The sequence below is a fragment of the Planococcus citri genome, chromosome 3 (genome assembly GCF_950023065.1).
Source record: "Planococcus citri chromosome 3, ihPlaCitr1.1, whole genome shotgun sequence".
Taxonomy (NCBI): domain Eukaryota; kingdom Metazoa; phylum Arthropoda; class Insecta; order Hemiptera; family Pseudococcidae; genus Planococcus; species Planococcus citri.
Window position 1 is genome coordinate 34,244,444 of NC_088679.1, and position 26,680 is coordinate 34,271,123.

Consider the following 26,680-nt stretch of genomic DNA (forward strand, 5'->3'; position numbering starts at 1 on the left):
AATTATTATCATCTTTGTCTTTGTTCTATTGATCAGTAGGTGGTATCTTGCCCTAACGTCCTCTAGGCTCTTCAGCAGCACACACGTGTACTCTATACTTGGGCCATCAAATTTATGTCATCAGTATACTGGAAGTTGATAATCTGTTGGCTACCTATGAATACACCTACTGATCCCTTCTCATACAGTTGTTTGATCAGCCATACTAGATGCTTTGGAATAGTGAGCATTTATCCCCAAAAATTTACAAAAAAAATCAGCGTTTACCTGAAAGTAGTTGAATAAGGTGTTGTAAAAGTTTATCAATATTGCAAAAATTGTTGAGAAGTTTACAAATTTTCTAAAATTGAATTGAAATTGAATTTTCAAGATATGTTTAATTAAAATGATTAAATTTTTGAAAATTTGTAAAAAAAAACTCAACTTTTTACTTTAGTACTACAATTTTTTTTTTTTGAAGAAATTTCATTAGTAATGCAGGGGTACAAGCATTCATGTACCCTTCTTCGCCACCTCAACATGCCATACGGCTTTTATTAGAGGGAGCAGTACAACACTGAAAGAAATGAATAGCAAAACAATGCAATGAGTACCGCAAAACGCGGTAATTTTGGTATAGGAATTGAAAATAGAAATCAATCCATCTCAGTTCGGGAATGGTTACCACTCTTGATTCACTTATTACATTACTAATGTAATAAGTGCATCAAGAGTGGTATCAAACGAATTTGAAGTACATGTTACCTATGTAACGTTTCATCCGGATTAGAGATGATCATTTCTAATCTAATTGTTTCCTTCCACGCAATAGGTATACCTCTACACTGCAAACTGATTCATTAAATTGTATCCCATCGCATATTGCGGTGGTTAGTTCAATTAAACGTTCAATGATATTCAAGACGATGCTATAGTACTCGTACGTAATTACATTCAAGTCATTAGATTTCTCACACCTTATGCCCAAAGACCTTACTCAAACGAGGTCGATAACACATAAAGTAAAGTAAATTCTAACAGATGTTATAAACACACACGGATACGGGTGAATGCAGTTTGATAATGCCAATGAAATATAAACTGCCATCTTTCTATTATACCTACGAGTACTTCTACCTATACTATTACGCACTTACAAATTACCTACACCTCACAACACTATGGTATACTTTTATCATTTGAGGGGATGGGTTAAAAAGATAAAATACCGGGTAAGTAAGATTACAACCATACCGACCACACGTCCTCTTACTATTACAGAAAGCTTAATCAGCAGCAAAATGATTACTTTTCTAGGCTCTACAAATAGACCATACATCATACCAATAGCAGAACACATGTTACGATAAATTTTCCAAAATGAGCAAAACGTTTCTTCACATCTCGTTAAAACTTTTCAAGCTTGTGCATTTTATCATCAGTCACTGCAATCAAACTGTGAGGCATTCACCTGTTTTAATAAACAAGACTACAAATATTGCCGCGCAGTTTGTCGCTGCTGTGTACACACACACACACAGACACACAGAATGAAGGTAGAGGTACCACCGACATACACTTCCATATCTTTATACCTCCGCAGAGATACAGATACCGGTATCTCATCAATGGGCTTCTCCACAATGCATTATAAATAAATACCCATATAAAGGAAACTGTATCATACGCGGCGACAAGTTCACCTCTCGTTCTCGTATATCCGAATAAATTTCGCTCATTTACATTAATCGTACATTACGTATCCGCCATTATAGTATTCAGCTCAAGTCACGTGTTAGCCACGTGCGTCGGTATTTTTCCTATATTAGGTAGGTATATTATACTCACGCATTGAGCATATGCCAAAAAATTACATTTATCTATACTACCAGACTTCCTCGCGTAAATTCATTGAAATTTAACAGCGTGTAACGTCTCTTTTTCAATAATTCCCACCACTCGTCACTCGGTTCTAATATAGCGATTAAATTAAAATTCGCAATCGCACTGCGGAGTAGTCAGACGAATTATTTTATTCTTAAACTTAATTCCAATACAGTAGATCTCGTTGTACTTATAAAACGACCGACCTTTCTTATCTTCTCCTTACTCAAACAGAGAAATTAGCGCTTACTAATATTTCAGAAATTTTTTATCAGCTATTGGCAGCTACGTAGTTTGCACTTATATCGCCAAAATGTACTTGAAACAGGTAATCATACGACCAAGGGAATTTCAATGCTTTAAAAACGATAAACGATTCCGAGGAACGTAAAAAATATATAGCGAAAAACGTATTGTACTACGTATAACGATACGTAAGCTTACAGGAGCTTACAGGTAAAAGTATCAACGACTTGGCGTTAATTTTTATTTACGACGTTTGTTTTGGCTTTTATTAGGTATATTTTCGTTTTCAAAAAAACCGAATGATTTTGAAATAAAGTTTGGGCATTTACCAACGAATCGTCTCTAATGTGTGCAACTGTGCATCAAATTTCGCCTAAAAACACCGGAAGAAAGAATGTAACAACTTGGCAATACGCGAACTCGAAGAATGAATTTAATATTCCGAATGAAATTAATTTTTAATCATACAAAGTCGTTTGATGAGACCGAGTACTCTGCAGAAAATGAAAACATTTAATATTTATTTCCGACTTTTGTTCCACTCTCTCGATTCTAAAGCGGAAATTATTACGAGATAATATCGTCTCGGCACTCGAAAATAATATTCCCTTTGAACTCGAATTACTTACTCTTCTTTTGGGAGATGAAAACTTCCTCGTTTGTAGCGGAAAAAAAATCATTTTCAAGAATGTTGGAATTTAAAATGTGTAACGTAGGTAAATTTTAGAAAAATTCCGCGAGTATTTTCTCATCTCAGAATTTATTAGGTATATATTGTTTTTTTTACAAAATTGTCAAAGTATTTTTTGCTTTTTAGCAAAATGGCTAAAAAGTGTAATTTTTTGCAAAAAATTACAAAAATCTCTTTTTTTTCAAAACTTGTTCAAAATTTAGCTTTTTTTGCCAGAAATTGCCCAAAAGTCCATTTTTTTTGTTGAAATTATCAATGTCTCGTTTGCTGCCAAAAGTTGGTTCCTTTTCCAGAAATTGAAAATATTCTCAATTGTTTACCAAAAATTGCCCAAAAGAATTAGCTTTTCTATCAACAATTTTCTAAATACAAATATGTAGTTCAACCTTTTTAAAATTGAAAACTTCTGTTTTTTTTTCCAATATACCTACATATATTATAATTTTTTGTTCTTGTTTTGCCACTTTTTTGGTTACTTTTGAGAGCTTTGTTAATTACCTACTGAAGTTACTTTTTTTTTTGTTGGAAAAAATCGAGTAGACCTACAAACCTCAAGCATTTGATGAATTTCATTTTTTTTCTGAGTATAAATTACAGTGTAGTGTCTGGAGACGAAATAAAGAAGTTCGATAACCAAAAAGCTCATTATTTTTGAAACTCAATAAGCTATAGGCAATAAAGTTATTGAAATTTTTGACCCATTTAAAAACTCGAGCCTATGCAGGTTTTTGAATTTTGAAAACAGACTCTTTTGATGAATATTGTAGTCAATTTGAAGAATGAATAATGCATAATTTTTTCTATTTTTCGCTTCAATAAATTACAAAAATATGCACTAAATCAAACGCTTCGACAGGTGTACCTGTCATTTTGAGCGAAATCATAGTCAAAATTATGAACTGTTTTGTTTCATAATTTTTTTTATTCGTCTGTAAAAACCATGTACATATATGTACTTCGAAATCCATACTCAACATTTGGTTTTTGGAATGGTCTATAACTATTGTTCCTTCAACTGCCTTACTAGGCAAATTTGGAGAAAAAGTGAAAGTGGGGTAAAAGTCCTTTCTATGTGCTCAAGTGACAGATAAAGTTTAATTTAATCGAGACCATCACTTCTGATTAGGCCTACAAGGCTGTCGACTCGACTCAATTTTTGATTCTTTCTGGTGAAGCTGCCTGTTGAAATGAAATAAGGAAATTTAAAATTTCAACTCACCAAGGTGGTTCAGGGCCCTCAATTTTGATGAAAATTGTAAAAAGAAAAAAGAATGTGAAGTGGCCCATCGACTACATATGCCCAATTCAATGGCGGCGAGTTCAACATATTTTTCCGATTTGACCTGACTGACCCCCCCCTCCCCCTCCTTTCCTCGTACTCCTCATCAGCACCCATTTACTCAACGTTTTAAACGTGTTCATTTATCAACAATTTTAAATGATTGATTTTCGAGGGTGCTGAGTTCAAATATTTACTTATTTTTTTTAGATATGCCCCTTTGGCTTTTGATGACCCTTCAGCTCCCAAATTTAAAAAAAAATCCAAAAATCTGAAAAATGCATTGCGACAAGTCGATGTCTATTAACTGAGAACGCCGATTTAAAATACCTTTACAAGTCCTTAAGATCCGCTGCCCCTTCTCAGCTCGTCAACGTTTCAAGAATTGAGAGGCGAGAGCAAAGACTTTCTCACTAATCGCTGCTAAAGCTGAGCTAGCAAAATTCTTTTCCCAACCTAGATCAAAGTCTACGCAAATGCCTCCTCGAATAAGTAAATTTGACGACTCAAGTACCCCTTTCACTCTCAAGTGCGTACGTTACGAATCTAGCTAGTTCGTTCGAGAAACATTCGAATAATTTTGAATGGCTCGATCGATATTAAATGGGTTTCAGCGGTAGGTATTCGAGTCTGTTGAGTAGGAGCCCACTTAATTTGATTAATGATCGGCACTTAATTATTTATTTCATTGAAAAATTACTCGTTTTTATATGATTTCCTGAATTTCACTCGAATCCACTTAATCAATTCATCTTTAACTTTGACCTACTTCGTCGTAACCAAATAAAAGTCTGCGGTTACGAGAAAGTCATTCGTCAATGCATATTTCGAGGAAGAATCGCGCCTCGTCGCGTCGTTGGTCTCGGTACTCGGCAATTTTTTTCCTATAGTGTGGTAATAGAGAGATAGAAAGGTGCATTTCGAGCGATGCAATTATTGTAGGTAGGCATTTCAGCATATTCATTTTACAAGCGACAAAATTGACTAATTTTGAAAAACTCTGATCACTTTCCATGCTATATGCTTGTACATTGTCCTTCTTTGAATGCAGGACCTCTAATAGTCAGTGCCATTTGAACATAATATCACATCCTAGTCCAACATATTGTATAGTTTCGATCTTGAAACAAGCCTGTAATTTATGTAACCCAAAACTCAGTCATCAATGCATGTATAATAATATGTCAATTGTAAAATGACGATAAACGTTTCTCAATTTCTCATAGAAAACTCCAAATATTGGCATCATATTGAGTAAAAAATCAGGTCGAACGGCGTGTAAAATTCGAACCAGACGAATTTATTACTGTCACCAAAAAATCGCTGCAATCGCGTCAATGAAACAATACTGCAGATTACTTTTCCGTTATACATCGAAACATCAGCGTCGCCTTAACCGTTACTTATTCGTATAGCTGACGTACTCTCGACTCGATAGATTTGGAAAAACTTCAATGCTATTTTGTCTACGTTAAAATGTTGCGTTTCCTCCAACACTCGTCCAATCTGCAATGATGGTAAAATGGCAGGTACACCGAAGCAAACTGCATCATTTCCCGAACTACTGTTTCAAGATTATCTAGATGAATTGGATTCAAATTTCCTGATTGTATTGTAGGGCTAAGCTAAACATTCATTTCTGTAAATGAGCAGAGAAAATATCATCAAAATAAACAGATACCTGTAATTTTTGAGATCTAAAATTTTATATTGGTGCGTTGACAAAATTATTGCAGGGTTAATCCTTCTTTTTGACTTTTTCAAAAATGTTGCAACAATTCATTGAGCATCAAAATACTCAACTACTTACAGATTTTTGAAATTTTCTAAAACAAAATTCAAAATTTTCATGGCTTTTGGAGTAATTTTGCTGAAGCAAGCACATTTAAATTTTAAATAAGTGCTCGACTCAAAGTATTTGAGCTAGAGAAAAATTTGGAAGGATTTAAAATGAATTTTCGAATAAATTTCAAAATATTGATTTTTTTCTCTCTCTTTCCAGTTTGGGTTTTAGACTATACGTTTAATCAGTTCATTATTACTTTCTCAAGGTTATAGGAATATTGAACAAACTTTCTGAATTATTTAGCAATAACGTTATAATAAGATGACTCAAAACTTTCCCACCAAGTACCTACTTAACAAATGAATATTTAATTATTAATAAGCGACCCACGAGTGTTGTTATAGTAACTAATCACTACTACCTATATCGATGTACGTAGGTTAGGTTTACTAGTGAATTATGAAAAAAGTTTTTACCCGAATTTTTCCCATTGCTTATAGGAAATTCTCCAATTAAAATTGCAGTCCCTTTTCCTCCCAACTCAAAATGAAAAAAAAATTATTCAGCGAATCTTATCGCGGAATTACTTTTTATTTTAAAGTGAAACCCGCTGAATCATTCGCGTACTTGATAATGCTTTTCTATCGTGTCCTTGGCATTTTGACAAAAAGTCGTAAATTACCGACCATCTTTATTTTTAGTGTTATGTACATTGTACAAAGCTGTTTTTCTGTTCTTTTTTTTACCAAGGATTCTCAAAAAATTGAATATTGGATTTTATACTGATGAAAAAAATTGATATTTTCTATAATTCACGATGAAAAAACAAAATTTGTTTTTCCTCGTTTTTTTCGTGCTAATTTCTCGAATTCAAAATTCAAGTTAGTGCCACCCACTCCCATAATTACAGCATTTTAAGGCACAAGCGTGAAACCTACTTGAATTTTATACATACTCGTATTTGAGCAATTTTGGCCTGTTTTGAAATACGTAAAACCCAGCTGTAGGATTTTTAAAGCCTCCATTTTGAAAAAAATAATTAGATGATCGATCTCAGCGACCTCAAATAAATAAGAATCGACGTGTGTCACATCATTTTTTTTTTATTATTTTTTTTTTCAAAATTAGGAAACTAAAGGGGCATGGGGCGGATACAGAAAGTGATTGAACATTAACTCAGCATCCTTCAATTTAGACCATGGTCAAGGGCATTGGAAAGAGGAGTAGATTCAAAATTAATGTTTGATCGAAATCTCAATCACAATATGCTTTCAATTGTCAATTTTCGAAATGGGGGGGGGGCTTTTAGGTATGCACCGAGGGGTGTTTGAATTAGTTTGTTAAAAATTGTCGGTTTTTTCAACAAAAAAAAAAATTCTAGAAAGCCTTACTTTTTTGTAAACATTGCTCAAAAGTCTCGTTTTTTGTGTACAATTGCGAAAAGGTCTTACTTGCTACAATTTATGCCTTTATATCAAAAATCTTCAATAAGTTTCACTATTTTGATAAAAATTGCTGAAAAAAAAGCCCTGTCTTTTTCTGAAACTGTCAAAGTCTTACTTTTTACCATAAAATTTCCAAAAAAGGCTTATTTTTTCCAAAAAAATTGCAAAATTTGAGTTTTTTTTGACAAAAATTTTCGCTTTTTTCTCATTTCACTGAGGACTTGCTTTTTACTACAATTTTTGTAGTGTAGCTTTTTGCCTAAAATTGCCTAAAAAAAATTTATTTTTTTTGCTAAAAACTTCCAATAATGCATCTGTTTTTTGCTAAAAATTGTCGAAAAATCTAACTTCTTTCCAAAAATTAGCCAGACGTCTATAGAGCACTACCTTTTGCTATAAAGTTGCTATAATCTTACATTTTTTCAAAAGCTGCTAAAAATTCTAATTTTTTCTCAAAAGGTTTGTTATTTTGATAAATTGTCAAAGTCTTGCTTTTCACCAGTCCAAAAATTACCCAAAGCTTTCATTTTTTTGCCAAAAATTGCCAACGGGGAATATTGCGATACACGAGCGTAGAATATTCAAAAATAATAGATAGAAGACTGCAGTATTGTACGTAATTGTGTCTAATTATTGTAATCGTTTAATAAACGCTTTCATGGCGCTGTGGTTTAATTTCGTCGATATTTGTATTACATAATTAAGAAGAGAGACGAGCAGCCGGTTCACGTGATAAATCAGCTGTCATCTTTTAACGATCGATATGAGTAAAGTTTGAAAGGCTAGATGGTATGTTTTGATTGTTTTTTGCGCGATCGTCTCACCATTACGTACTGTGCTAATTATGCCACAGTGCAGTATAGGTAGATAAATTAGTCTGGTAATCAGCAAATAAGTTTTAACTTTCCAATAAATTAGGCTACATATACGAGTACGAGTATATTTTTGGTATAAAATTTTGTTTTTCACGATTGTATGTATATTATCGTGGTACCTAAACTTGCTAGGGTTATCAATTTATAAATGTATATGAAACCGCGATGGAAAGCGTGCATGCGAATTTCGTAATTTTTTTTTTTTTTTTTGAGTCGTTGTTATGTTGTTTCTTAATGTAAGTACCTCGTAAGTACCTATGTGTATTGTATAGTGTACTAGTGTAGTAGAGGTGTACCTAGATGTACATATAAATGCAGATGACGCGATGTAATGGCGTGGTTACGTTAGCAGCAGGTGACCTTTAACCAATGATATTGGTTATTCGATTAGCAAAATTTGATTTGAATTGAAAATTAAGAAATTTTAACAAAGATTGTGTCGTTACCGCGTGGCCCTACAGATACGATCTGAGTGTAATTTTTTTTTCCTTTAGCATTGAATAGCTAGATTTCAAGGTAGCCTTAGTATAGCCTATGCCTATACAACGTCTATTACCTATATCTCATTAGAGTCGTTTGGCAAGCTGCGTAAGAGTAGGTATCTTGTTGTTGTTGGACGCATAATAAAATCCGCGCATCGCATCGCATCGTTCGAAAGATGATGATTTTTTTCAATTGCGTAGTTTTTGACCGCGTCATACTACATAATACGACGTGGTGTATTCGGTTCAACGATATATCACTTTTATGCAAATAAAACCAGAGAGAGGGAAAAAATTTGTAATGTGCGTTACCAATGAGTCACACTTTTTTCGTTTAACAAGTACGCTAGAAAACCCGCATATAATGCATCAGCAACGTACTTTGGCACTCAATTTTATTGGGATTTTTCGACTCGACTAGACTCTTCAGTTGAAATCTGATGTGTGCATGCGATGAGTCGTTATAGTCGTAGTCGTGTACCTGAAGTTTTACTTTTTAAAAAAATGTAAATCTTATTGAAATCGTCTTACAGTAGTTTGAGATTTCAATTGCAATTTTTTCGCTGTTGTGGAGTTTTAACGCGAGAATTTTTTTCATAACTTATTCGATTGATCGATCAACTATCGATATTATGGTATCGTCGATTAAAATCTGTTTTTCGCGTCGATCGCGCATTGATTTCGAAGATAATACTAAAGGTGTGGTGATTTTTACGGTGTCTTTTAATTTTTTCTATTTTATTTATACGTAATTACGAGCTATACCCGTACCCTACTCGAATTCATTGATTTGATGCAGAGTTGAATAATTTTCAAATTTTATGGTGGCTACACTGACGACGAAAAATTTTTTTGAACGTGATTACTGCGATTGTGAATGATTCATTCCCATTCGCGTGCTTTATTTTGTAATTTGGAAAATCATTTTTTTCTCGTTTGTGTAATCGTGTCTGAAGCAGAATCACAGGTGTAAATTCGGCAACATTGCCAGATAATCTCGAAATTTTTTTTACATTAGTGTAAACTTTGATCCAGTCTTATCAACGTACTAAAATGTGGGATGGGATTTTGATTTAAAAAATTCGAACTTGTACGAAATTTAATTACCTTCAAAATAAATCTGGATTCGTATAGATATGGCAACGTTGTTGAATAATTGCTTGTGTAATTTTTTTTTTTTTCAATTGAAGATTTGTCGATATGTATATGCATGCGTCTTGTTATATACGAGGTCATATAAGATGATGAAAATCATGTTGGATTAGCGGGGCTCAATGAAAATATCATCTTGTAAATCTGGCAACGTGGATTAATTACTTGCAATTTTGTTCCATGAAAATTGAAAACTAACTAATTTTTGTTACATAATTTGACGTTCGGAATGTGTGACTAGTTTTTTAAGATTGAAAACAAATTGAAAATTACACGTGTAGGCCTAAGTAACATTTTCTGAACGCTCGTGATGTGTATAAATTTGGCAACTATGCTCGTTATTGCGAGATTCGAAATTTGGGAATTTTGATTGAAGTGAGAATGCAGGTTGAATATGAAACATTTGTGATAGTCAGTTGCTCTGTGTGGAAACTAAAAGTCGACGTTTAGGTACGTTTGGTTTGAATGAAGGATTAGGGCTCAGTTTGTAAACAAGCAAAGAAAACTGGAACATCAAATTGGGAAAACCTTTACTTATCCAAAACTGAAGACTGAGCTGAAAAAAAATTATGAGTTTTTCCAAAAGTCCCCCCCCCCCCAAAAAAAAAATTCACAACAAATATTATTTCTTTTTCCCTAAGAAAAATGTTGAGTTTCACAAAATATTACTGAAATAACTTGAAAACAGAAATAAAGCATTCAGATGACTAAAAATTGCTAAAAAAAAAAAAAAAGTTGTAAAATTTTAGTGAAATTAGAAAAAAATCTGTAAATTTGGATAATACATCGTTGAAATCTCCCCATTAAAAACACTTTAACCAAAAAAATGATTGAATCCAAGTCAAATTTGCCGAAAGTGCATCTGAAAACCGAAACATCTATTGGGAAAACCTTTATTCAAAACTGAAGACTGAGCTGTAAAAAATTACGAGTTTTTCATAAAAGAACCCCCCCCCCTCCCCGACAACGAATATTATTAATTTTTGTTCCAAGAAAAATTTTGAGTTTCACAAAATATTATTTAAAGCAAAATGATGTCAAAACCGTCATTCCAAAAAGCATTAAATTCCTTTAAAAATCATCAGAAAGTAATGAAAATTGAAAAAAAAATTGCCTTAAAGGATGCAAAATTGATAAAAACATGTTGAAATGATGTAAAAAATTAGAACATTTATTCAAAAGTAGGTAAGTACTTAAAAAACAATTGAAAATGTGTGAGGAAAAAACTCAGAAAATCCTGGTTTCTTGTACTCATGTCTTCGGTTGGAATTGAAATTGAGAAAAATAAAACTAAAAACTGATAACAGAAAACCGAAAAGTTGGACTCAAACTGATGAAGTGGAAAATTTAAACCTAAACTGAAAACTAAACTTCTATTGAGAACTATTGAGAAAACCTTCAACTGAAACCGATAACTCTAAACTTATATTCAATCAGTTCTTACATCTCTGACTGTAAAATTGCCCTAATTGCCCCCTCCTCCCCAAACTTCAAAATAATGATTCGATAATTTTTGAAATGCTCTGTATCAAAGAAGAATTCTGTAAAATTGGCAACATTGCTTTACAGTGTAATGTTTATCTAAAAAGTAGCCATTTTGGGTCGATGGGGGGGAGGGAGGAGGGCAGGAGAAAATTGTACATGCTTTTCAAATCGAAAACTACAACAAAGAAGAATTTGAGTTTTTGGAGAATGCATGTTTAAAACTTGTAGTTTTTGCCAATATCTTGGAAAGCAAGTCTCCTGGAATTAAGAGACTTTTTTCAAAATTTTATCAGTAATGAACAATTTGTTTCATCAAAGTAGATTACGTAAGTAGACATAATGGTTCGTGGCTAAATAAACGAGGATTGGCAGTGAAATTTGCAAACACTCCACCTCCTCCTCTTTCTAATCCCCGGACAAACAGTCGTAAATTGTGATGAGCTGTGAGCTGATATATTGCTTATTCATAAAATGAAAAAATTACAACAAACAATTTTTTGGGGCGGAATGAAATTATCGTTAAACAACATTTGCCTGTGAAAAACGTAAAAAATAAACAAATAAAGTGAGCATGAAAGGGGAAAACAGGCAGTCGATAATGGTTTTTGTTGAGGATATGTGTACTCGAAGTACATATTTTTATGAGAAAAAATAGTCATTTAGAATGCTTAATTATTACAAAAAAATGTAATAAATTGAAGGGCAATTGTGTACCTATAATGGTGAATATTTTGAGTCAGGGTCAGGGATGATGGTTGTGTTCTCACAGTTCATTGAGGCGAGGCGCAGGTATTCCAAAATTCTCAAGTCACGATGAATTTCGATTTTGGAATTCGCAATGTTGTTTGCAGAACCGCCTCCATTCCATTCAGTTTTGAAGATAGAGTTGTGCTAATTTCAAAAGTAGAAAAAAAACCTATTCGAGATCATCGTCTGAGATGAATACGACTCGTATTACCTTTATCGAAAAGCTCTCTATGTAACTTTGAGGTTTGTCGTTCGGATAGCATCGCTGTGTATTGTGTTATTATTAATCTTTCGTAATAAAATCATAACTAGGAGGGGAAAATTGAGGTTATAAAAGAGCATTGAAATTTTACTATCATTGAAAAGGAAAGCATGTATAGTATACCTATTACCCAGCATTACCCACGAACACACACGCACGTTAATATGTAATAATTGAGAGAAAGTCTTCCGCAAGATTCAGATACGTCGTCGCGGCGTCGCGTTGCGTCGTCTCATTCGTCTCCTATAATAAGTATCATGATCTGTAAAGGTATCTCGAGTGTTGATAGACGAGAGAAGTCTATACCTAACCTATACCTATGATACACGAGTAGTACATACGTATTAATTTGTGATACGAGTACGTGGGCAGGTAACTACGTTTAAATGATACGTAGTAGCGATTTTACAATTGAATCGGGGTAAAAAATGGGATTTTTTCAGTTTGTTTGCTCAATTTGTAATATGACTGTACGAACAGATGTGTATAGGTGAAATAATGATTGTTTTTTTGACGTGGGTATGTTCGACACGAACATGTGTTATGGCACATGCTTATAAAGAAACTTTTTAAGAATGTCGACGAATTATTATCGTGAACTGTTCTACGAGGAGGTTCATTATCAAGTACAATTGTTCCACTAGTCAGGTGCCCAGACCCAATCCCAAACTTTTGGTGTAAGTACCTACACTCGTGCATGCCAGGTATTCCCCTATATCTGCATCGTAGTTTTTTCTCTAAATTGTTTTGTGTGAGAGAAGCGCTGTACTAATGAAATGAAACGAATTCTTGGTAAAAAATAATTGATCGTTGGAAATTTACTCGGTCATATTTTTTAGGGGAAATTATCAGTTTCTGTAGGATTTATTGCGGTTGTGTAGTTCTTATTACATGTCTTTCATGATAGTGATAATTTCGAATCAGTATGTAGATTGCATTTTTTTTTTTGGGGGGGGGGCATTTTTCTCAATTACTAGTTTACATAGACTCAGGGGTTCTTCAGAATTTCAATATCAAACTTGCATCTGGATTTAGGGTGTGATGCCATCTCAAGCCTTAATACTTGCCATGGGGTACTAGATGGTTTATATATTTCAATAAGTTGTGCTTTAGCTCAAGATATATGAGCTGATCCTCACGTGATTGAAATATTTGAGAAAAATTATGCTACAACATTCATCCCCTTTATTTTATTTGTGCTTACCTAATTTAAAATAAAAGTTACCTATTGCTGAACCAATGTCTAATCAGTTCTCATTTTTCTTTATGTTACAGGATCACGTAAATCACCTCCGGAGTCAGAACCCAAACCGAAATCTAAGAAGGCTCCGCCACCACCACCATCATCGAAAGAAATCACCATCGTCGAATCCGTGATGCCGAGTAAACCAGTGAAAAAGCGTCAACCCCTGCATCAGTCAAACAAGAAAAAGGAAAACCCTCGACACCAAGAAATACCAACTGTAACTCAACAGACGAAACCACTAAGATTTCTTATGCCCGAATACACAAAGCAGGAGATGGCTTACATAGAAGTCTTATCAAATTATGTGATACCCTATCACATATTACCAGACTGCGGTTACCCATATGTGGTTGCAGATGACACCACGTGTGGTGTCTATCTATTACATGGACCACACCAAAAACGATTGAGAATGGTGGAATGTGAATCAGACCAGTCAGCTTCATCTTCATCATCCGAGGATAGCTACTCGGAAACGAATTCTAGTAGTGATTCCACTGAGAATCTATGTATCGAAGATAGCTGCGTCAGGTGCTGCAGGTGTAGGTCAAAATTCGACTTGCACAACAATAGCTTGTGCAGCTACCATGTTGGAAAACTTTGCAAGTACTCCGGATACCAGAGTTATTCGTGTTGCGGTGCTGATCGTAAATCTGCTGGGTGTGTCGAGACCCCTCAACACGTGTGGACTGGGGTATTACCGGGTGTAAATGGACCCATTGACGGATTTGTGACCACTGAACCATCTTACGTGTTTAAACACAGAGTGGTGGCGTTGGATTGTGAGATGTGTTTCACTACACAGGGACTTGAGCTAACTCGTGTAACTTTGCTGGACCTTCGTGGATGTGTTGTTTACGATACATTGGTTCTACCTGATAATCCGATAGTGGATTATAACACCAAGTTTTCGGGATTAACAGAGGATAGTTTCAAAAAAGCCAACTCCGTGGCTACGTTGCAGGAAGTGCAGAAAACTATATTGGAACTTATCGACTGCTATACAATTATCATCGGACATGGCTTGGAAAACGATCTAAGGGCGCTGAAGATTGTACACTATACTGTTATAGACACAGCCATCATTTTTCGAGAAGTCGATTACGAAGGCGAATGGAAACGTCATTCGTTGCGTAACCTAGTCCGTTGGCATTTGAATCGCCGAATTCAAAACGGTCACGAGGGCCATAACAGCATAGAGGATGCGTCCAGTTGTCTGGACTTAATGAATAACCTGATTTTTAATCTATTTTATTATAATAGAAAGTAAAATTTACACTCTGATACTCATTTCATCAAGGGATAAAGTTCCTATTTTTTTATTTATTATTTTTTTTCTCTTTTTTTGTATTATTTTTCTCCTGGGTTGCGATGTTTTTTTTTTACTTTTTTTTTTGACTAGAATTTGGATTTCGAGTGTCAGAGTAAATGGTTTACAGATTACATGAGTTTGTCGTCAGTGTAAAAAAAAAAGATGTGGAGAGTGGACAAATCATGTAATCTGTAGCCATAATTCAAAATTTATCGGCGTTTGAATGTCAATGGTACAGTGTAGGTGGCTTAGTGAATTACCCCCAAGTCGTCGGAGTTATACAGATCTCATTTTTAATTTTTAAAAATTTCATATTTTGTAAGTTTCATTTTTTTTTCCTTTTGTAAGTTGAAGTAATCTAGGATGTTACTATACGTGTAACTGTGTAGCGAAACCATTTCCTTGTTTTTTTTTCCTGTTTTCCCCATTCGATTTTTTTATTATCATGTTGACGATTTGGTTTCTAGCATTTACTCTTTGTTCTATTTACTAGACTGCGACGTGAGTTGGCAGAATTTGAGTATACAAGTGTATTTCACTTTTTATTTTTGTGATTTTTCCGTGTAAAAATCAGTATATAGTAAGAGTGTAAATTTAGTGTCTGATGAGCTGTGTCGATAATACATACGTGTTGGAAGTTGTATATGCAGTAGAGTTGCGTTGCGAGTTAGTTGTGAGCTGTAGGTAAGATTACTCTGTGTATTTTCTCGACTGTCTTTTTCGTTTTTTATGTTCCTATAATATTTTGTAAGCGTGTTCTCGTAGTATTTAAGTTGTCCCTATTTCCCCCCTCCCTGCCCCCCTCGAATGTATATAATTTTTGTTTTTACTTTGTGATGCATTTAAATTCTTTTTTATCGTATTTGTACTTTTAGATGTAAATATATTTGTTTTGATGTGATTTGACCTGAAATTTTGAGTTTTTAATTATGATTTTATGATTTTACTTTGAATTAATCGTCAAGATTTACTGACGTGAGTAGGACTTCTGTATCAACGAAAGGAAATTGGAGAAGCATTAAAATTTAATCTAATGGATATAACAAACTGCTGGAAAAATTGGCATGATCGATTTTTTTGATTCGAAGTTCTCTATAAAAGAAATGCAATCCATTTAGCTTGAAATTCTCATGGATATTCAAAATCTCAAGAACTGATTAAACTCTCAGTATAGTTTTTAAATTGACTGGGGCTCTTAAAAATTTCTCAATGTGCTGCTTGAGTGTAGAAAATTTTTAAAATTATTCGATTTTGTAAAATTCATTTTTACTTGTGGATTCGAGGAATAAACATCACGGCGCTTGAAACTCAAATTTTTATTTTGAACTGGAGAAATTCGTGATATTTTATTCTTCATTGATGAGTTTTAGTTGAAAATCAAAAGGATTCAAAATTTTACTAATATGTATGATGGAAAAATTTTCAGTTTGAAGTTGGTATCTCGACATTTTTTTGTGATGACTGGAAAAAAAATCATGAAAATCGAGAATTCCATTCTCAGGATAGTCGCGATTCAATAAAAATTTTTTTCAAGTGATGATAACAGAAAAATCAGAAAGATTTGGTGTAAGTACTCTTTCTTATTCAGTTCTGTTGAAAATATCGAACTTTTATGTATGAGCTTTGAAAAAAAAAGTCGCAGATTTAGAAATAAACGTCGACACCTGGAAACTTGGATAAAAAGATGATCCTGATTTTTTTTTAATAATGATAAAATCGAGTCATGAAGATTTTGATCGAATTTCTCAGTTCAATTTGAATTTTTAATTCAAATTTAATTTCGTTCGAAATTTCGAGTTCTAATCTATATTTCTCATTTGAGTTCCGTTCGTTTTTAATTTTAAACTAGAAAAATATCAATTCAGAATTTATGACTTGAAAACATGAATCATCAATTAGGTGTAAATTTTAATTTAACCTCGAATTCGAATACATCATTTCAATATTTATAAATAAATTCATTAATCGTAACATATTGCCGAATAATCCTAAAAATGGCGAAAATGATTTAACGCGATTAAACGTATAAAAAATAACACTGACGTCGTACACATCGTGCGCTGGGATTTTTTTTTCAAAATTTAGACATTTGTGTAGTTAGCGTTATACCTCTACCTACTGGCAATTGTTCCACATATTCGTATATGTAATGTACATAAACCAATACCAAGGTAACCTTCAAATTTTCGAATATTTAGAGGTTTTTTTAGTTTTCCATGTAGGTACTAGGTACTGACGTAGTTATCGTATTTTTGTCATTTTATCTTCTTTTTTTTGTGCCCTGAAATACGTTCGAATGGCGATGATTACATTTGAATGCAAATAATGAAAATAAAACCATTGTATATAAAACGAGGTATTATTTTTAAAAAACGAATAAATAACGAAAATATTATTAAATAAATACTCGCTTGCCTACACGTCGAACCTTATACAAAATATCATCAACATATGGGCGTACTATTGTGGAAAGATTATTTTTGGGTTCGGGGTCGCGAGTAATCATTCACACGAAGCTAAAATTACAGCTACCTGTGCCTTGCACCTGATGGATATGTTTTGTAAATAAAATCAAGAAATTGTTTACTTTGGAGTATTTTTAAAATGAATTTTTAAAAACAGAAGCGTCGAATTTAGAAATAGAATACATTACGCGTCAAATTTTACTCGAATTGTATTACCTAATCAATATTGTGCACCACGTTTCGATGAATGATTCATTCTTTGTTATATTTTTATTAATAATGAAAACGAAAATGAAATCGTTGCGTAATTAAGATTTCTGTGAGATGAAAATTCATACAGAAAATTATCTTTAAAGATTTCGGAGAATACTATTTTAAAATCTTTGAAAAATACTTAACGAAATTAATGAATCATTTTATTCAAAAGAATGGATGGATATTATTTTCAAATGTTAGATTGGTTTAGAAAATGTTCAATGGGTAGGCTTGTAGATATCAAGTCTGACGTCTGACTTTCGAGAACTTGAAAAAAATCAACAAATTTTTAAAATATTGAATTAAAGTTTTAAAAAAACTACTTTTGATACTTTGTCAGACTATTTTGTTTATTTGGAATTCTAAACGTTAAATCAACTTGAGTAAAAGATTTTACTCATGATTTGAGTGTTCCTTGAAGAGAATACTTTCCTTCTACTTTTTTTTTATGGTAAGCTTTTACTAGGAAAAATCGCTTGTTTGCCGAAAATTAGTTCAACATGGTGTTTCTTAAATTGTAAAACACTCAACTGGATGTCTCACCGGCGCAGCTAAGCTTTGGAAATGGCAATCTATCAACAAAAGTCCGGCCATTATAGTCAATAATCTTCAAATTTTCTTAAAATAAAAATAAAATTCGGTTTCATTCTAGAAATTTTTGAAAAAATTCTGTAATTGCCGAAAGCCGAATCTTTTGATTTGAATCAAAAAATGATCATTTTAAAATCACTTACCACGAATAAAAAACACGATCGAATGTATTAACAATCTGATTCATTTAATGTAAAAGCAACATGATTTTTGTTTGAGGAAATCCTTCATTTAGAAGAATTTTATGCAACTCAAAAAGTTTTTTTTTTGTCAAGAAACTTATGTTTTTGTTTACGTATCTTAGTTTAAAACGTGTAAATTTCCAGGTCTTTTAAACGAGCTTAAAACACATTTGTAATTCGTTTCAAACGTATTTTGAACATTAAAAATAAAAATAATAATTCGCAAAAATGTTAAATTTTGCAGTAATTTTTTTACAATTAATTTTGATTTAAAATTAAGCTCGTAATGACGTCACAAATCGTATCTTTCCTTTCTGTCTCTTTAATGTTCAGAAGTGCCAAAATTTTCAAAATCGTTTTTAAAAAATGTAAATAAAACACAATTTATTCAATTTTTAAGAATTAATTGATTAAGTTTTTCCCTTGAAAAAGATAATTCTTTTTTTTTAGAAAATCGAAGTTGAAAATAAATGTCTTGGTTTAAACAAAAAAAAAACATATTGAAATTTTTTTGAGAAGTTATACGACTACAATTTATTTAGGAAATAATATTTCAATTTTCTAAAAATTAAAACGAAAAAAAAATGGATAAATTTGTTATGTAATTTACCTAATTAAGTATCCGAAAGATAGCGTAACGTGCTTACCTGGCTAAAATTCCACGATTTTCAACAAATTTTATGTAATAATTTCTTCTTTTTAACCCCCCTTAAAATTACCTATAATTAAATCTTATCATTTTCAACTTTGAGACCGAATTGATTGTGTGATGGGAAGTGTAAAAATTGAAATTTTTTGACATGTGATCAGGATTTTAATGGCGAAAAGACCCTTGAAAAATTCAAAAATCCTGCTGATTAATTGAGTAGCACCGCAAAATCGTTATTTTTCATTTAGAGTAATCAAGTTTCAATATTTTTAATGCCAAATCGACCACGCAAAAAATAAAAATATATGGGTTTTTCAACTTGTGGAGTTCAATGACGCTATCATTTTGAATGTGTGCATATTGTATGAAAACAACTAGATATTTTTTGAATTTAAAATTTTTCTTTGTTCACATCCTAAATCACAACGGTAAATAACCGCACGCCTAAATTAAATCAAATGTTAATACGTCATATCGCGACTTTCGCTACGAAACCGAAATTTTAAAAATATCTATCCTATTACAAAATTATTATCAATTTTTTTCCATACGTAGATTTCATTTTGATCAACAAAAAAATATAAGGTGAAACAAAAAATTATTTGGTATTGGTAGTAATTTCGCGTTATTTTGCTTTTGGAGCCCTCAAAAGATTTTCCAATCTTCTAGTAAGTAGTTAAAAAAAAAAAAACAAGAAAAACAAAAAAAAAATAGTTTATAAAGGACCTAAATGAAAATTAGCTCCTAATAATTCAGGTTGACTTTGAAAATTTGTGCCTTGATTTGATCACGATAGTGTTAATTTGAGTTTTCACTTTTCAGTTACTGCATTTTATTTTGACCCTTTTTATAGGGGTTAATTTTGAAACCATCTTTAAACCTGCATTTTTACCTTTCTGATATAGGTACTCCGTTACCCGAGCGGTACTCATCGCCTGCAATATTTGATTCTGCAACTTTAGCCATATTATTTTCGAAGAAAAAGCATAACCGTGAGGAGCAAGGCGTTGTCAGTCCAACAATAATTACCTTATATCCATCTTTAATTTTGTTCATATTTAATTTAAATGACACAAGGAGGCATTCACCATCGAAATGTGATTTCAAAAATGATGAAATGTTTGATTAAAAAAATTATCCAGCTCCAACTAATAGGAACGGTTCTACTTGTTTACTCATCAAGTAATTTATCGATAGCAAGTTGTTTTGGGCACTAGAAAAAAAATAGATTTCTACCAATTTAAGTAGGTAGGTAGTAGGTCTAGGTACTTATAAATGTGCATTAAAAATACAAAATCTTCTCCAGTATTACTATGTTATCTCATTGAACCTGAGTTTATAATCGTTATAAGGAATCTGGTTGGTAAATTAACATTAAAAACAGCGAAATAATTATGGTAGTTTTGAAACTCATTTTCTGTTTATTTGAAAACTATTCAAACAGTTTGATTTTTTTAATAATAAGTAAGTACACCGGTTTTGATGACTAAGTTGCTCTCATAGTATGAACGAACAGATTCTACGAGTATTTACGATGTAGAGGGTAATTACAGTCATATTGCACTGAGATAATAATCGAGAGAATAAATAATTACAACGTTAGCAATTAAGTATACGGATGGATATGTTAGAATTTTAAAAAAAAAAAAAAAATGCATCAAAATATTATGCACACAGTGGCGAACATTCTCCAAATGATATTAATTTAATCGTCTCGTTGGTAAATTAAAAAAAATACTAAAATAAATTGAAACAGTTCAAAATCAGAATATCAACTACATATTAAGTAGATTTATTCATTTTAAAAATGTTATCGAATAAAGTCGAGTACTACGAGCACTAATAATAATTTCAAAACAAATAACTCAAGTCGTAGTCGTAAACTGAGAAGCTTAAAGAGTGTTGGTAATGTATTTTTTTACGACGCTCGATCACTTTTTTTGCTTCTAAGTATTTACTTAACACAGTCTTGAAAAAAATTGACTCAAAAATAACATCTACGATTCTACCAAGGCGTACCATAATACTGAAAAATTACCTACAAATAATTAAAACATTGTAACGAGCAAAATTATAAATTACAAAACTATTTCCGTCGTCTTTAAACGACAGTAAGAATAAAATTCAGCACAAGAAAACAAACAAATTCAACTAGAAATAAAATAAACAAAGTTGATAAAATAAAAAGGTAACAAAACACAAACATAAAAAAGCATAGAATATAGGTAAAATTTTTAAATGCAACATTTTATTTAATAAGGTTGGTTGTCTTTTATATATGCTTGTTTTTTGTATTCGTATTTCTGGCATTTCCCTGCCGACCACCACGACTTCTTTACACATATCGGTTCTGATTTTATTATAAAACATTTCGATTGCACAACGTTGAAAAATAATTTTCCAATGAAATCTGCGGCGCTTGTATCGGCCATTTTTAAACAGGAACGAAACCTGCGAATCAAAATGCACAATGTAATAGAAATGTTAACAAATTAAAGCCGAATTGAATGTACATACAACACATTTGCAGATATATTTCGCTTTCGCGGATTCAATTCTGTGATGTTTTCGTCGAAAAAGCGCCTCTATTAATCACGATTATTCGCGTAGAAGAGATAGACACGTTGGTAGGTACCTATATTTACTATTTGTTATAAATAAAAAATCGTTCTACGATTTATCGTCGAAATGTTATTTTTACTCGGAATAGCCTATTTTTATTTCTTATTTATCATCTAGGTACCTATTTTCCTCACAAAATTGCTTCCCTTTCTCGCCATTAGACTACACACATGAAGGTAGGCCATATTTTTGTAGTAGGTGTGAGATTATACGTCGGCGTGTATTTTTCTCCGTAATAATAGGTAAACTACGAAGATATCGTAAATTGTGTATTTATGTTTATTCTTATTTCATTCAAATGCTCACCCTTATGTTTACCTTTGACAACACACCCCGGCTCATTGTACTCATAATATAAATAATTTCATTTTCGTCGATTCTAAATCCAGCAATGATTTGAACTCTCCACTTATTCATCGATAACAATATTAATCTCCCAGTACGACTTCGGTTCGTACAGTTTCAATGTAGCTAAATGTTGTAATTTTAGTTCTTAAACGTCCCTTACAGGTAATAAAACCGTCAAACGCAATTACAAAGAAAAAGTCCCTATCTTTTTTCCATTATTATTTGCGGTAATTTTTCAATACAATGAGTTCTATAAACGAAAGATCTGACCGTTTGGAAGATGTGTAATGTAGAAAAAACGAAGAAAATCTTCGACCAGAAAATAATCCGCCGAAAAACTACCTGTGCGGGTATTATTATCAAATTTATAATACTAGGTAGTATTAAGTTTCGTCGATGACTTTAAATAGGCAGTTTGCAATCAAACATGGGGTAAATATCTATGGAAGGTAATTTCACGTACCTCATCTGTACCTACGATGACATAAAAGCAGCTTATATATTGATGCATAATTACTAATTAGGTATTTACAAATAGATGTACAGAAAGATAAAACCTCATATCAAAACGATTGATCAGAAAATTATTTTCAAAAGTGCATTGTCATTGAATGCAATATACCTAAATACAAAATCATGAGGTGCAAAACTCTCGTGTATAGTTTTTAATCACTTTTTTTCATTGGTAAGTACTTAGCACGTCTGTGTACATTTTAATTAAATTAATTTCTTACGAAGATGAAGCATTAGATATCAGACGATTATCAAATTGAATAAATTTAATTAACTGAGTACCTACTTTTCACTTTCAAATGAATCGTGTAATTTTTTTGCAATTAGAAAGTTCATCCAATGATAATTGGTCAGTGAAAAAATGCCAATTTAGTAGCATCTTAGTGAAAATTCTTCAATTGAATAAAACATTGTTGAAATAATGTTGGAAATGACATTGGAACACTTCTTAAATGCATTAAAATTATTTTAAATTCCTAAAAGACTGATGAAATTTCACTAACGTTTAATAAACTTGACAAAAATTGGACAAAGTATACAATTTTAGGAAAATAAAAAATTTTCGATTTTTTCCTATACGGTGGGTGCATTTTTTTAAATTGGAAAATAGGTAATCACATCTGATGAAAATGAGTACCTAAGTAGGTACCTACCTATGAAAAAATCAATGATTTATAATTTTACAGTAACACTGCATTAATAAGATGTATTTGAGTTGAGTTGAGTTGACATTAGTCTAGACATTAATTTTAGCCCCGTAGGTCGCTCGAAAAGGGCCGGAGGGGGGTCAAGGGTTTCCAAAATGACACCATTTACCTAATATGAAGGAAAAAATTAAAGAATTTGAGAAAAAAAATCGACCAATTTTAAAGACTTTAGGTGGGAGAAATTATGAAAAAATATTCGTTTTTTGCACATCATCTGCATAAATAACGTAATACGACACCATACTGATCATAATATGTACGTATTATTCTTTTTGCGACTGCACCTCTGAAGGAAGTTAACAAAAGCACCATTGAAAAATTAAAAAGTAGCATTTTACCAATTCGGTTAAAAACTACACAAGAAAGAAGTTTTTAAAAAAAAAAATGTGAATTTCACCTCGTGATGAGATATTATGAAAAATTTCTCAAATTGTAAACAAACATAGGGCGAAAAAAGTGATCGTGGTCGTGGGAAAAATTGGAAATACTCTGAGAAAAACATAAAATTTAAACATTTTTTCAAAAAAAAGTGAAAAATAAAAAAAATTGAAGTTTTTACCAAAAAATCAAAATGTGAAGAAATTTTTAGATTTTGAGGGGTTTTTCTCTTTAAAAAAAAAATCAATTATCATCACTTGTCATTTCCTTTCCCAAAAATTTTAAAATAGCAGTTTAAGTTTTTTTCGCCTTTTTTTTTTGTTTAAAAAAATGCTGTCGTAATTTTACTGTTTTTTTTTTTTTTAAATAGGTAAGTACATTGAGTCATTTTCTTACAAAAAGTTTAGAATCAGAAATTGTAATTTTTTCTACATTTTAGGTTATTGCTTTACAGACTTTTATTTCCAATTTTTTGTTATTTCGATATCTTGATTCTTGCCTGTACCACGTTTTGTTTTTGTCTAATTTTTTTTCCAAACAGTGAATAACACAAAAATTTTGTTAAGCTACCAATAAATAAAAAAAAATTTTAAAAATTGGGGAAACGGCAGAAATGGGAAAGGGGGGAAGGAATTTTGCGCCTCCAAAATCAATTGTGGAAAAAATGCAATTTGATCAATGTCTAAGAGGTGTTAGTTTCCAAATTCCAGCCGGGGGGGGGGATTCACCTTCTTAAGCCGCTATGCTCTTTTAGAGAAAAAATGAAAAATGCACAACATGTCGTTAAAACATGTTAAAAATTATATTAGAACACTCGAAAAGCGTTTTCATTCAAAACTATCAACACAACCAACGAAATTTAAGAAAATTAAGAAAAATTTACATTACACGTAGGTACATACGACGTAAATGTTTAAAACTCTTTTCAAGACATCATTAAAATTATTGAAAATTATCAAAAAGTAACGAAAGGCTAAATTTAGTAAAAATTGTATAAAATATTGTTAAAATGTGTTTAATAAGTGATAAAAACATCAAAAAGAGAATTAGATATATTATTAATAATTTGATGAATTCAAACAAAATGTATCAAAATTCAGCAAAAACTACGTGAAATATGGCTTAAAATTTTTACAAATTATAGGAAAACACAAGAGACTTATTTTTTTTCTTTTTAATAAAGACTTACTTTGTATTTTTAAGGCAAAAAATTTTAAAACCAATTTTAACCGCTATTTGGGACAAATGTATTTTTTCAGAGATTTCGTTTTTGTTAAGATCCAAGTCGAACATCTCACGTATATGTTCATTTCGATACATTGTAAATTCTCGTGATGAAACAATGATTGGAAATTTGCTTTAAAATCTTATTCTATTTTTATTTTTTTTTTATTTTTTTTTCATCTTGGCATGTTAATAAAATAGCAGACTAGTTTGTTTCTTTACTTTTTCCTCCTCTATCAGTGGAAAGGTATTTTTCTATCTTGTTATAAATGAGAACAAATCTGTAGAGTTGACACGAATCAGACTCTTTGTATAATTGCATATCTATATCTAAGTATAAACAGTAGGTAGTTAGGTACAATATCTTACTTACAAGAAATATGCAAGCATAAATTACTCAGATGATTATTAACGCTGATTTTTGTTTTGCATCATTTATACCTACCTATCAACTATCAAGTAAAAGAAAAACTTCCTCAGCCAACAGCCATTCTCAATATCAAAATATTATTTTTTATATCTTAGGTGGGTACTTGTTATTGCAATGAGAAGGATTTTTTTTTCTGAGAATTACAATACCTTGTAAACTATTCCATTTTACATGATGACTGTGATGACTACTCATTAATTCTTGATATTCTTAATACACGATGAGAAACGTTTGCAAAAAAAAATTGACTGGTATATAAACATAAACACGATGCATATCTAATTATAGCAAATTACATGAGAAAATAGTCGAATGTAAGTAATTAAATATTTTTTTGAATAACGTTTTCGCCAAAATATGTATGTAAGTAGGTACCTATTGTTAAAATTTGGTGACAAAGATACGACCTGACAACCTTGCATCGTACAATGTTGTCATTTTTTTTATTATTTAAAAAAAATGTTACTCTCGTAGATACCTATCTTATGAAACAATTGACATTCTAAGATGAGTTTTATCACGTATACGATAAAGAGTATGTATTATCGCATTTCATTTCACCCTTAATACAATACCTACATATCGCAATATCTATCTATAGATGATAAATTTTAAAATAAAAATAAAGACTCGTATCAAGACTCCCCAAAAAAACCAACTTAGCTAAGTTTAAACTGATGAAGATCAAAGTGGCGATTCTCATGAATAATAAACGGCTAAAAATGCATTTTCACTCGATGTACCGATGCATATCGAAACCAAGTGCACTTTGAATTAATTCTCGTCAATTAATTCGATATAATAACCAACCCTCGTGGTTTTTAACCCCTCATGTGCCTACATACGAACGTGTAATCCTTCACACAATCGTTTTTTTGTTTGTTTGCACTATATCGTAGATTCACGATAATGAAATAAACGAGGGATAGATATTCTTAAAATGCCAACGTAATGAAATGTTTTCTTTCGCATTTTATTGTACATCTGGTACATAAGTCTTAATCCTTTTACGGATTAACCTGCTTAACTGCTCAACATCGTCATCAGGTGAGAATAGTGATGAAGTAACGGATGTTCGGGGTGTTACAGTGAGTCATTAAAGATCGTTCGATGTTCGATAGCGATCTGTAGTTGTACATATTTTGTATTCAGGTTGGGCAGGTTAGTTTTTTTCTTTTATTAATGGTCTAGTGTGGATAGAAGATTCGAACGAGTATCGAGATTTAACGAGAGTGTGATTGATTTACCTACATACTTCAAAACATTTGGTTATTATTGACAACTGTGATAAGGTGAATAGGATTCGTTACGTTGGGACATTAGATTATCGATTATCATAGCATTTAAGTGATCATTCATGCTGTGTTGAATTTCCAAGTACCTACACTAAGCTATAGATCCAAAGAAAATGCTCCAAAACCCTCCTAACTCAAATTTAAGGCACT

The 26,680-nt window shown here is 32.0% G+C and overlaps 2 protein-coding genes across 6 annotated transcripts in view; one reads left to right on the forward strand and one right to left on the reverse strand.

The window, feature by feature from the left end:
* Positions 1–15,784, forward strand: part of LOC135842173 (putative exonuclease GOR) — an 85,369-nt gene extending 69,585 nt beyond the window's left edge. For 4 of the 5 annotated variants that reach the window (XM_065359559.1, XM_065359560.1, XM_065359562.1 and 1 more), the window contains one exon: positions 13,589–15,784. In XM_065359559.1, the coding sequence (XP_065215631.1) occupies positions 13,589–14,829 (1,241 nt within the window). In that variant the 3' untranslated portion in view covers positions 14,830–15,784. Of the gene's footprint in view, positions 1–9,079; positions 9,367–13,588 lie in introns of those variants that run through there. The other variant, XM_065359563.1, reaches the window with a different exon arrangement.
* Positions 15,785–20,405: 4,621 nt separating this feature from the next.
* LOC135839811 (uncharacterized) overlaps positions 20,406–26,680 on the reverse strand; it is a 40,130-nt gene continuing 33,855 nt past the window's right edge. The window contains exon 4 of the mRNA XM_065356023.1: positions 20,406–21,464. Coding sequence (XP_065212095.1) covers positions 21,266–21,464 — 199 coding nt within the window. The 3' untranslated portion in view covers positions 20,406–21,265. The remainder of the gene's footprint in view (positions 21,465–26,680) is intronic.